At 41.0% G+C, this 13,194-nt stretch overlaps 1 protein-coding gene across 1 annotated transcript in view; it reads right to left on the bottom strand.

The window, feature by feature from the left end:
* LOC115167633 (rho guanine nucleotide exchange factor 28) overlaps positions 1–13,194 on the bottom strand; it is an 85,388-nt gene that overhangs the window by 39,429 nt on the left and 32,765 nt on the right. The window contains exons 2-5 of the mRNA XM_029722233.1: positions 6,806–6,933; positions 6,339–6,616; positions 3,875–4,070; positions 3,562–3,673 (exon numbers count right to left, since the gene is read on the bottom strand). Of these exons, the coding sequence (XP_029578093.1) occupies positions 3,562–3,673; positions 3,875–4,070; positions 6,339–6,616; positions 6,806–6,933 (714 nt within the window). The remainder of the gene's footprint in view (positions 1–3,561; positions 3,674–3,874; positions 4,071–6,338; positions 6,617–6,805; positions 6,934–13,194) is intronic.

Genomic DNA, 13,194 nt, shown 5'->3' with positions numbered 1-13,194 from the left:
GCATCACATTCATCATATACAGTATACCTTTTTTGTTCACAGATGACATACTCACAGATGGAATACTTATTTTAAATTGGGGGGGGGGGGTTCTACAAAGCTAACATATCTAATTGTTTAAAGATGGTCACACCATGGATCAATTAGCTATTTGATTTAGAATTTTAGGACCCCAGTAGGTCTAAAAAAAAATTGGGATAAAATATTGAATTTGGCCTTTACTACTACATCCCATAGAAATGTATTTAAGTTCACATTCATAAATGGCAAAACAGACAGTCAAAAAATAAATCATAAGGAATAAGGTTTTGAAGTGTCTGTCCTACATCTAGGGGATATAAGAAGCTCAGGAAATATTTGTGTTTTGGACACATATTTAACCCCTTTTTTTGTTGCCACAAACCTACAGTTGAAGTCGGAATTTTACATACACCTTAGCCAAATACAATTAAACTCAGTTTTTCACAATCCCTGACATTAAATCCAAGTAAAAAATTCCCTGTTTTAGGTCAGTTAGGATCTCCATTTTATTTTAAGAATGTGAAATGTCAGAATAATAGTAGAGAGAATGATTTATTTCAGCTTTTATTCTTTCATCACATTCCCAGTCGGTCAGAAGTTTACATACACTCAATTAGTATTTGGTAGCATTGCCTTTAAATTGTTTAACTTGGGTCAAACGTTTCGGGTAGCCTTGCACAAGCTTCCCACAATAAGTTGGGTGAATTTTGGCACATTCCTCCTGACAGAGCTAGTGTAACTGAGTCAGGTTTGTAGGCCTCCTTGCTCTCACACACTTTTTCAGTTCTGCCAACACATTTTCTATGGGACTGAGGTTAGGGCTTTGTGATTGCCACTCCAACACCTTGACTTTGTTGTCCTGAAGCCATTTTGCCACAACTTTGGAAGTATGTTTGGGGTCGTTGTCCATTTGGAAGACCCATTTGCGAACAAGCTTTAATTTCCTGACTGATGTAATGAGATGTTGCTTCAATATATCCACATAATTTTCCCCCCTCATGATGCCATCTATTTTGTGAAGTGCACCAGTCCCTCCTGAAGCAAAGCACCCCCACAACATGATGCTGCCACCCCCGTGCTTCACGGTTGGGATGATGTTCTTCGGCTTGCAAGCCTCCCCCTTTATCCTCCAAACATATCAATGGTCATTATGGCCAAACAGTTCTATTTTTGTTTCATCAGACCAGAGGACATTTCTCCAAAAAGCACAATCTTTGTCCCCATGTGCAGTTTCAAACTGTAGTCTGGCTTTTTTATGGCGGTTTTGGAGCAGTGGCTTCTTCCTTGCTGAGCGGCCTTTCAAGTTATGTCGATATAGGACTCGTTTTACTGTGGATATAGATATTTTTGTACCTGTTTCCTCCAGCATCTTCACAAGGTCCTTTGCTGTTGTTCTGGGATTGATTTGCACTTTTTCGCACCTAAGTACATTCATCTCTAGGAGACAGAACGAGTCTCCTTCCTGAGTGGTATGACAGATGCATTGTCCCATGGTGTTTATACTTGCGTACTATTATTTGTACAGATGAACGTGCTACCTTCAGGCGTTTGGAAATTGCGCCCAAGGACGAACCAGACTTGTGGAGGACTACAATTTTTTTTTGAGGTCTTGGCTGTTTTCTTTTGATTTTCCCATGATGTCAAGCAAAGAGGCACTGAGTTTGAACGTAGGCCTTGAAGTACATCCACACCTCCATTTGACTCAAATGATGTCAATTAGCCTATCAGACGCTTCTAAAGCCATGACATAATATTCTGGAATTTTCCAAGCTGTTTAAAGTGAAATAAGTGAAGTGAAATAAGTGAAATAATATGTCTGTAAACAATTGTTGGAAAAATTACTTGTGTCATTCACAAAGTAGATGTCCTAACCGACTTGCCAAAACTATAGTTTGTTAACAAGAAATCTTTGGAGTGGTTGAAAAAGGAGTTTTAATGACTCCAACCTAAGTGTATGTGAACTTCCGACTTCAACTGTACCTCCATACTTCCATAATTTTTTATTAACCAGTAGCTGGTTACCGTCAGACGAGTCCAGTGACACTTGTGGGGGTCGTAGAGCAAAACGGAGAACACGATCGTGTTTGTGAGAATCTCATCTTTTTAAAGAGTTGACAGACGTTTTTGTGATATTTGGGATGTCTCATGTTCTGAAACACCGCTGTAGCTTGGCCACCTTCCACCGCAGATGCGGAAGGCCGACATAGGCGGATGCAGTGGATTTAGACCAGCCCATGCAAAATTAAATATCTATAGCTTAATAAAGTGATGGATTTTGATGGGGATTTTTTTATTTTGTTACTTAGATTGACGCAAACATTGACAGTTTGAGTATGTCATCTGTGAAGAAAAAGGTCAACATTAGGGCTACAATACAATCACACATCTGTCTATGTTAAACCTTGGCAGGTGAGTGTGTTATGCACTACTATTGACCTTGGCCCCTACGGCTCTGGTCAATAGTAGTGCACTATATAGGGAACAGGGTGCTATTTGGGAGGTAACCTAGAACATTTATAAAGCCCCAGGTCCAGCAGACCTCTACAGAGAGAGAAGAAACACACACAGGAAAGAGCTGCTGAGGAAGAACAGATCACAGAAAGAGAGAACAGGAATAGAAAAAGATAACAATAGACAAACAGTAGCAATTCCAAAACATTTCCCCATGAGAGAAACAAAACAATCTCCCCATAAAGAACCACAACATTTCCACGAAACAAAACCAAACCAACCCTCAAAGAGAATTACTGTCAAGCCTCAAGGTACAAAACATATGTACTGCATCCCAAATGGCAACCTATTCCCTATATAGTGCAGTAGTTTAAACCAGTGCCCTATGCTAAATAGGAATAGGGTACCATTTGGGACAAGCCCATGTTCATATCCTGTTATCATTGTATTAGACTGGCCTCAAGTTAATGTGAGGTTTATATTCCAGATAGGATTCAGACAGAACCATGCACTTTGTAACCATAGCTACACCCTCACCCTAGCCTGGGCACCAGTCTAGTTCCTGTTTCAGCCAGTTTGTCTTGATATGATAATGATGTAGTTAAGACTGCTGAATGTAGAAGTCAGGCTACATCACTGCAACAATAGTGACGATATGGTCAGCCCCATACATCAGCAAGCGCAACCATAGATTCATATAGCAGAACTCGGGGGACCGGTGTTTCTAAAGGGGCTGTTAAAGACTGTACTTACTAACTGGGTTGAGGAGAGAGTTTAGAGAGAGAGAGCCTGAAGAAGGGAGCAGCCACTGCTGCTGAATGCACCACCTACACAGGATAATGACACACGATGGCTAACTGAGTAGGATTTATACACACCACACACACACACACACACACACACACACACACACACACACACACACACACACACACACACACACACACACTTCACTGTGTTGACCCCTGGTCCTGAAGAGCTACAGAGAGAACCCAGCTGCAAAGCTATCCTAAACAGGCTTCTGTCTGACACATGGCGGATGGCCCTGGGGAGAGAGAAGTCAGGGGTCAGGGGTTTAAGGTGACTGACCATATGTCAGGTCGGAGATCGCTGCATCTCGGGTGAACAGGGGGCGTGAAAGCTGGGCCTTGGGGGAGGAGTAGGAGTAAGAGCGCAGACGAAGCTGTGGGTCTGACTGATTCTGAGGGAAACACACAAGAACCATGGATTATTAAGGAAGGGAGAATCATTAAAATTAGAGAAAGTAAGTGATGCTTTCAGTCACATTTAGCCAGTAACCAAATGTGGGGATAACTATAACAGCACAATACAATCACACGTCTGTCTATGTGGAAACATGGCAGGTGAGTGTGTCCAGTCTGAGTGTATGTCTGTGAAGTACCTTGGAAGGTGTGTGTGAACTGTTAGAGTGTGTACGGTTGAAGTCCAACAAGTTGTCAAAGGAGTCCCTCTCGTCCCCAGAGCTAGTTTGCAGGTCAGAGCGTTGCCAGGGAAATGAGAAGTTGGGGAGGGAGGGGGGAGACTGGCACAGGGTGTCCTCCTCCCAACTGTCACACTCTACTGGTTCCAGACTGGAACTGAGAGAGAGAGAGAAAGAAAGAAAGAGAGAATATAAATATAAATATAAATATAAACTATAGTTTTGGCAAGTCGGTTAGAGCATCAACTTTGTGCAATTTGTGTAATTTTTCCAACAATTGTTTACAGACAGATTATTTCACTTATAATTCACTGTATCACAATTCCAGTGGGTAAGAAGTTTACATACACTAAGTTGACTGTGCCTTTAAACAGCTTGGAAAATTCCAGAAATTATGTCATGGCTTTAGAAGCTCCTGTTAGGCTAATTGACATCATTTGAGTCAATTGGAGGTGTACCTGTGGATGTATTTCAAGGCCTACCTTCAAACTCAATGCCTCTTGCTTGACAACATGGGAAAAGAAATCAGCCAAGACCTCATCCTTGTGAGCAATTTCCAAAATGCCTGAAGGTAGCACGTTCATCTGTACAAACAATAGTACGCAAGTATAAACACCATGGGACCACGCAGCCGTCATACCGCCCAGGAAGGAGATGTGTTCTGTCTCCTAGAGATGAACGTACTTTGGTGCGAAAAGTGCAAATCAATCCCAGAACAACAGCAAAGGACCTTGTGAAGATGCTGGAGGAAAGAGGTAAAAGAAATATCTATATTCACAGTAAAACTAGTCATATATCAACATAACCTGAAAGGCCGATCAGCAAGGAAGAAGCCACTGCTCCAAAACCGCCATAAAAAAACCAGACTACAGTTTGAAACTGCACATGGGGACAAAGATCGTGCTACTTGGAGAAATGTCCTCTGGTCTGATGAAACAAAAATTGAACTGTTTGGCCATAATGACCATCGTTATGTTTAGAAGAAAAAGGGGGAGGCTTGCAAGCCGAAAAACACCATCCCAACCGTGAAGCACGGGAGTGGCAGCATCATGTTGTGGGGGTGCTTTGCTGCAGGAGGGACTCGTGCACTTCACAATATAGATGGCATCATGAGGAGAGTAAATGATGTGGATATTTTGAAGCAACATCTCAAGACATCAGTCAGGAAGTTAAAGCTTGGTCAAAAATGGGTCTTCCAAATGGACAACGACCCCAAGCATACTTCCAAAGTTGTGGCAAAATGGCTTCAGGACAACAAAGTCAAGGTATTGGAGTGGCCATCACAAAGCCCTGACCTCAAACATATAGAAAATTTGTTGGCAGAACTGAAAAAGGTTGTGCGAGCAAGGAGGCATACAAACCTGACTCAGTTACACCAGCTCTGTCAGGAGGAATGTGCCAAAATTCATACAACTTATTGTGGGAAGCTTGTGGAAGGCTACCCAAAACATTTGACCCAACTTAAACAATTTAAAGGTAATGCTACCAAATACTAATTGAGTGTATGTAAACTTCTGACTGACTGGGAATGTGATAAAAGGAAAAATTGCTGAAATAAATCACTCTCTACACTATTATTCTGACATTTCACATTCTTAAAATAAAGTTGTGATCCTAACTAACCTAAGACATGGAATTTTTACTTGGATTGAATGTCAGGAATTGTGAAAAACTGAGCTTAAATATATTTGGCTAAGGTGTATGTAAACTTCCGACTTCAACTGTATCTAACATGCTATTGGTTGCAAGAATTTTGTATATTCATTTTTGAATCCGGCGTCGTCATTTTGCCTATCAGTTCATAAACCATGTGCTATTGAATCGGTACGTTGAAAATCTCTTCCCAACTATATATGACACAGCTGTCAATTTTTTGGTCTTTAAATGAAACTGGTATACTTTTTTATTTCTCATAATTTTCTTTAACCAATTATGGTCTTTAATGCATTGCCGACAGACAAGTTCCACTTTCCTATTTCATTTTAGTACATTTAGTTTCTACTAGACTTTGATGAATATTCATACTTTTGTCTTTCGTAAAAGAAGCTGAAACCATAAGTCCTTGGGTACAGAATGATCGCACTGTTCAGTATCTGCTCAATCCAGCATCTTGACCAAAGAGAATGGTTCATTGTGACTTCCTGTGACTTTCACCCCTACTGCTGTTACAGCTACTGTACTGGATACAGTAATGGACCAAAAAGCTTATTTTACATTTAAGTAAGTTTAGGTTTTGATTTGACACCTTTAGAGAAATTACATTGTAAAATACATTAACATGGAGATCTTTGAGACCCCAGTAAGTATGCAACAATAACATATTATGAAACCCCCAGAAATATTTTTGGTCAGCTTTTGACCTTACTTAACTATAACTTACCAAGCATGGTAGAGCAGAGCGCGGGTGTTTGGGTGTGGTACTTACCTCAGTGCACAGGTCTTCTCAGGCCAACTGGTTCCTCTGTGACTGAGCCCAGAGGAGAGGGAGATGGACGGCTGGATCCTCCCCCTATGACCACCACCAGAGAAAGGAAAGGGGTAGGCCAAGGGAGAGGAAGGAAGGGGGAAAGCCTGGTCCCTGTGAGGAGCCGTGGAGCCAGGGAGACTTCCAAAGAAGGAGTCCCAGGCAGGGCTGCTCCTCTGTGGCACAGAGCTCACCTCCTCCTCCACTGGAGAACGGTACTTTAAATCCAGGTCATCCACCTGAGCAGGGGCACAGGTGAGAGGTCAGTGTCTGGGACAAAAGCAGTCCAATTCCTGGTTATGGCTGGTTGTAACCTGGTTATGACAGCTCACCTGGTCCACCAGCATCTACCTGGTTGTAACCTCGTTATGACAGATCACCTGGTCCACCAGAATCTACCTGGTTAAAACCTGGTTACGACAACTCACCTGGTCCACCAGCATGGCTTTGGCATACACCTGGTCCTTCCCTGGTTGGTGGATCATGGCTGAGAGTCTGGAGGCAGCAGCCAGAGTAGAGGACAGAGCCTGGGCCCTCGTCATTGACTGGCTCTTCTCTACACACCGAGAGAGAGGGAACATTTTATATTACGTTATTAGTTACCTTTCCTACTAGTACAATACAATACAACTTCATTAATCCCAGGGGGCAATTCATTCCGGGCTGACAGGGTACTTCAAAGAGGACAAACACAACACTGACAATATAAAAAACAAATATAAAAACTTATTAAGGCATCAGTTACGGTCAGTTTAGTACATTAGTACAGTATGTAACTACAGTATGTTCCTTTCAATATGTGAAAGTCCTGTTTTTCCATGTGTTTTCCAAAGAAATGCCTTGTCATGTCTCACAAACACAGGATGTGACATCATACATCCTGCACGGTAGCTTGTCTTTGTTTGGGAACAGGAGGCTGACATCCAGTGTTTCTGCATGACTCCAACACAGACTAGGGCTGTACCTCAATAATGTAGATGGCCTCTCCTCACATCTATGGCCTCCAACCAACATGATAGTGATCTTAATGGCTCAGAAGGTTTCGCACAACAGGGTCACTGGTTCCCTTTCAATTCACAACTTTTTAGTCCTCTGTCTTAATTTGGTCTTTTATTTTGGTGCGGTCCAGACCGGCCTTGATTTCAACGTCAACTGACATAGATTTTTGGTCCAGAAAAGCCTTGATTTAGCCCAAACACAGTAGATATCTATGATTGGTTCAGATTGGGTCCGGTTTCACAAGTTTGGACAGCACAGTACAGCAAAAAATGCCCCAAAAAAATGTATTTTCAATGTCTGTAAATGACAAATTTTCAACGTCCTGAAAATACTCCACCAGTCAAAAGATTGGACACACCCTACTCATTCAAGGGTTTTTCTTTTTTGTACTATTATTTTCTACATCGTAGAATAACAGTGAAGACATCACAACTATGAAATAACACATATGGAATCATGTAGTAACCAAGAAAGTGTTAAACAAATCAAATTATATTTTATATTTGAGATACTTCAAAGTAGCCACCCTTTGCCTTGATGACAGCTTTGCACACTCTTGGCACTCTCTCAATCAGCTTCATGAGGTAGTCCCCTGGAATGCATTTCAATTAACAGGTGTGCCTTGTTAAAAACAAATTTGTCGAATTTCGTTCCTTCCTAATGCGTTTGAGCTAATCAGTTTTGTTTTGACAAGGTAGGGGTGGTATACAGAATATAGCCCTAGTCCATATTATGGTAAGAACAGCTAAAATAAGCAAAGATCAACTACAGTCCATCATTACTTTAAGACATGAAGGTCAGTCATTGCGGAAAAGTTCTTCAAGTGCACACATGAAGGCCAGTACCGAAAGGTTCCTAGATCGAAAACCCCGAGCTGACAAGGTAAAAATCTGTCGTTCTGCCCCTGAACAAGGCAGTTAACCCACTGTTCCTAGGCTGTCATTGTAAATAAGAATTTGTTCTTAACTGACTTGCCTAGTTAAAATAAAATAAGTTTTAAAAAATAATGTAAATGCTGAAACTGGCTCTCATGAGGACCGCCACAGGAAAGGAAGACCCAGAATTACCTCTGCTGTAGAGGATAAGTTCATTAGAGTTACCAGTCTCATAAATTTCAGAACAAATGAATGCTTCACAGAGTTCAAGGTACAAACACATTTCAACATCATCAGTACCGAGGAGACTGCGTGAATCAGGCCTTCATGGTCGAGTTGCTGCAGACTAATGGACACCAATAAGAAGAACTTGGGCCAAAAAACACGAGCAATGGACATTAGACTGGTGGAAATCTGTCCTTTGGTCTGATGACTCCAAATTTGAGATTTCTGGTTCCAACTGCTGTGTCTTTGTGAGATACAGAGTAGGTGAACGGATGATCTCTGCAAGTGTGGTTCCCACCGAGAAACATGGAGGAGGAAGTGTGATGGTGTGGGTGTGCTTGCTGAATTTATTTAGAATTCAAGGCACACTTAACAAGCATGGCTACCACAGAATCCTGCAGCGATACACCATCTCATCTGGTTTGAGCTTAGTGGGACTATTATTTAATTTGCAACAGGACAATGACACAACACACCTCCAGGCTGTGTAAGGGCTATTTGACCAAGAAGGAGAGTGATGGAGTGCTGCATCAGATGACATGGGCTCAACAATCACCCAACCTCAACCCAATTGAGATGGTTTGGGATGAGTTGGAACCGCACAGTGAAGGAAAAGTAGCCAACAAGTGCTCAGCATATGTGGGAACTCCTTCAAGACTGGAAAAGCATTCCTGGCGGAGGAGCTGGTTGAGACAATCCCAAGTGTGTGCAAAGCTGTCATCAAGGCAAAGGGTGGCTACTTTAAAGAATCTAAAATATATTTTGATTTGTTGAACACTTTTTTGGTTACTACATGATTCCATATGTGTTATTTCATTAGTTTTGATGTCTTCACTATTATTCTACAATGTAGAAAATAGTAAAAATAAAGAAAACCCCTTGAATGAATAGGTGTCCCCAAACTTTTGACTGGGACACTAAATCTACCAGATGTGGGAAATATAGATACCTCAGGTTCCACCCAAATGGCCAACATGCAATTTATAGCCTACTGGTGCAATTAATGTTCATCCAAGGCGTGCGCAAACATAAAGTGAAAACGTTCACCACAGGGAGCAGTTTTATGATTTCAATGAAGTGCTGCTTATAACAGTAACCTAACTGTACAGTGGCTAGCCAAAACACATAATTGACAGTGTTACACACAGTTCAGATGCCAAACTAATGGCGAGTCGAACTGAATATACACTGAACAGAAATATACACAGTTTGCTGATGTCATCGCTGTGTGTGTAGGTGGCAAGGAAGTCAGGCGCAGGAGAAACCAACTTGGTATTACTGGAGTTGTTTGAATAAAATAATAAACAAACAACGAACTCCAAAACAAAAATGTACATAAAATAACATGGGCAACAATACCCATAGCTCACTACTACAAAATACACGACACAAAATAACATACAAACAATCTCAGACAAGGACATGAGGGGAAACAGAGGGTTAAATACACAACAGGTAATGAATGGGATTGGAACCAGGTGTGTGTGAAAACAAGACAAAACCAATGGATAATGAGAAATGGATCAGTGATGGCTAGAAGACCGGTGACGTTGACCGCCGAGCACCACTCGAACAAGGAGGGGCATCGACTTCGGCAGAAGTCGTGACAGCTGACGTCAACATTGTGAACAGAGTGCCCCATGGTGGCGGTAGGGTTATGGTATGGGCAGGCAGGCAGGCATAAGCTATGGACAATGAACATAATTGCATTTTATCGTTGGAAAATTGAATGCACAGAGATACCGTGACAATATCCTGAATCAACAGCCTGATCAACTCTATGCGAAGGAGATGTGTCGCACTGCATGAGGCAAATGGGGTCACAATAGATGCTGCTTTTCTGATCCACCCCCCTACCTTTTTTTATCTGTGGTATATGTGACCAACAGATGCATATCTATATTCCCATGTGAAATCCCAAAATTATGGACTAATGAATTAATTTCAACTGACTGATTTGCTTATATGAAAGAGGTAAAATTGTTGCATATGTGGTCTGCGGTTGTGAGGCCGGTTGTGTAAGGGCTATAAAAACAAAGGAGGAGGATGCTTATGGTAATTCACATTAAATTATCTGACAATTCTCTGACAACAGCTCTGGTGGACATTCTTGCAGTCAGCATGCCAAGTGCACACTCCCCAAAAACTTGACACATCTGTGCACATTTTAGTGTGGCCTTTTTTTGTCCCCAGCACAAGGTGCACCTGTGTAAAGATCATGCTGTTTAATCAGCTTCTTGATATGCCACACCTGTCAAGTGGATGGTTTATCTTGGCAAAGGTGAAATGCTCACTAACAGAGATGTAAACAAATTTGTGCACAACATTTGAGAGAAATCAGCTTGTTGTGCTTATGCAGAATTTCTGGGATCTTTAATTTCAGCTCATGAAAAATGGGACCAACGCTTTACATATTGCGTTTATATTTTTGATCAGTGTCAATTAAGAACGGGCTGGCACGCTTAATAGCTTTGCTTGATATACCGATTGGTTTCATACAACCGCTCTCAACACTGCGGCAGACTTCCTCGTTGGTTTTGGGTCAAATTCAAGCATAACACAGAGGAAGAGGCGAAGCGAAAGGTTTTACGCAGCCCAAAGTCTGTCCACAAAAATAAATAATAATATTTTTTGAATGGAGGTCAATAAGTGTAGAATTTGGTCAATAAAAATGTTACGAATGCATTGATATAAGTTGATTCACATGGCATTTCGGAGTTGTGCCTGTTGTCATGAAGATAGAGGACTCATCATGGATATAACACGTTTTAGCATGGACATTGCCATTTTAGAGGAGTCAACTGGGTGGGGATTCCTATGAGTTGGGAGCAATAAGCCAATGAAGAAGAAGAAAATGTACAACCTTAAAATGTAGATAGCCTCAAGAGCATCTACTGAATGACCAAAATGTAAATGTAAAAACAAACAAAGCAAAGCATGTTGGGAATTATTCCAATGATCTCAGCTCCCAAACAAGTATACATTTGGTCGTTGTGGACCACATCCAAATCTGAATTAATCCTAGATGTCCAGGCTATGTTTAAACAGTTTGAACATCACATTACAGTACGGCACAGTTTAGTACATTAGAGCAAAATAGAGTACAGTACGGCATAGGACAGTCAAGTTTTATTCAGTAGAGTACAGTATGGTACAGTATATTTTAATTCAGTAGAGTACAATAAGGTCCAGTACAGTTTAGTTCAGTAGAGGAGAGTCCATTAGAGTAAAGTAGGGTACAATACAGTACACTATACTTGACCTTTCTTTACTTTACCGCTCTACTGTTCTCTACTGTATTATACTGTACTATATTATACTTTTCTTTACTGTACTGTGTACTGAATTGTACTGTACTATGCTTTGCTCTACTGTACTGTACTGTGTTGTGCTGTTCAAACTTGTGAAACAAAGATGTCTGCAATTTGTTCAGATTTGGTCCTGACCAGAATAAATCTGAACCGAACATAGATGTCTATGCTTGATTTAGATTGTCTATGCTTGATTCCGATTTGATCCGGACCGGACCAAAAATCAACGTCCTTGGAATGATACAGAGAATATTTATAATGCTCACTAGCTTTGTCCTCCTTCTCAGGATCATGCCACATGCTCAAAATAACTCAACCGCTAGTTTTCCTGTCTGTAAGGAGAAGTGCAGGCTGTAAATTGATCCTGCTGCTCTGATTAGATAGAGATAAGCTGTATCCGTTCACTTGCTTCATATTTCAACCGGTAACTTCTCATCGCACTTTGTTCAATTTCTACATGCAACAACTGCAGTTTAGACATTTGACCACAACCACACTCTTCGAAAAAAAGGTTATGCATAGAACCAAAAAGGGTTCTATTGCTTGCTTCATATATAGCACCCCTAATGGTTCTATATATTCTATATAGAACACATGTTGTAGGGTTCTTTGACCATAACCCCAGGAGTTCTTATTCACTGAACTGGTTCCATATAGGGTTGGTTCCATATAGGGTAGTGATGCATGGGTTGACTCATAACCCACAGTCCCGCAGTTAAATCTGCTGGGCAGGCGGGTTTGGGTCATGAAATATTATGTTGGTGGGTGGGTGGTAGTCGGTTTGAATACAGAGAAAACAATACCTTAAAAAATCTCTAAATGTATAATTCTTGTGCAATTTATATCTTTAGGCTACATTTTGTTTTTTCTTTCATTATTTTAGGCTATCTGGCATTAGTGTGTAAGCCTAAACTTTAGGGCCTAACTGTACACAAGCCAAATAGCCCACATGACAATTGCCAAGTGATTTTGGGAATGGGCAGAAAACGTTAACGTCATCCACAGAGGCAAAAAGGACAATGTCAGAGTTTAATTCAATAAGAGAAAAGCTGTGAAATGGAGGGTTGAAAATACAAAGAAGGTACAGCCAGAAAAGTAATGTTTGGGAAAGATTTGGTGAAGTGTTAAAAGAGGATGATAGCGGTGCTGGCTATGTTATGTGAGATGATTGTGACTGTCGAATTGCTATACAAATTCAACAGTCACAAGACTTCAAACAGGCCTATGTCACGACAAGGGAACTGTAGCTTACTGTTCAGAAGGGTCAAATGAAAATTGAAATATGGACACTGACTGTAGGTCTATAACCTTTCGCATAGCCTTAATATTAACTCCTGCAGAATTAAGCATTTCTTGCAGTACAAATATACACTAAATGTAGGATTTAAAAAAAAAAAAAAATGTGTT

This window comes from Salmo trutta, chromosome 29, assembly GCF_901001165.1.
Source record: "Salmo trutta chromosome 29, fSalTru1.1, whole genome shotgun sequence".
Classification (NCBI taxonomy): Eukaryota; Metazoa; Chordata; class Actinopteri; order Salmoniformes; family Salmonidae; genus Salmo; species Salmo trutta.
This window is presented reverse-complemented; position numbering and strand designations above follow the sequence as displayed.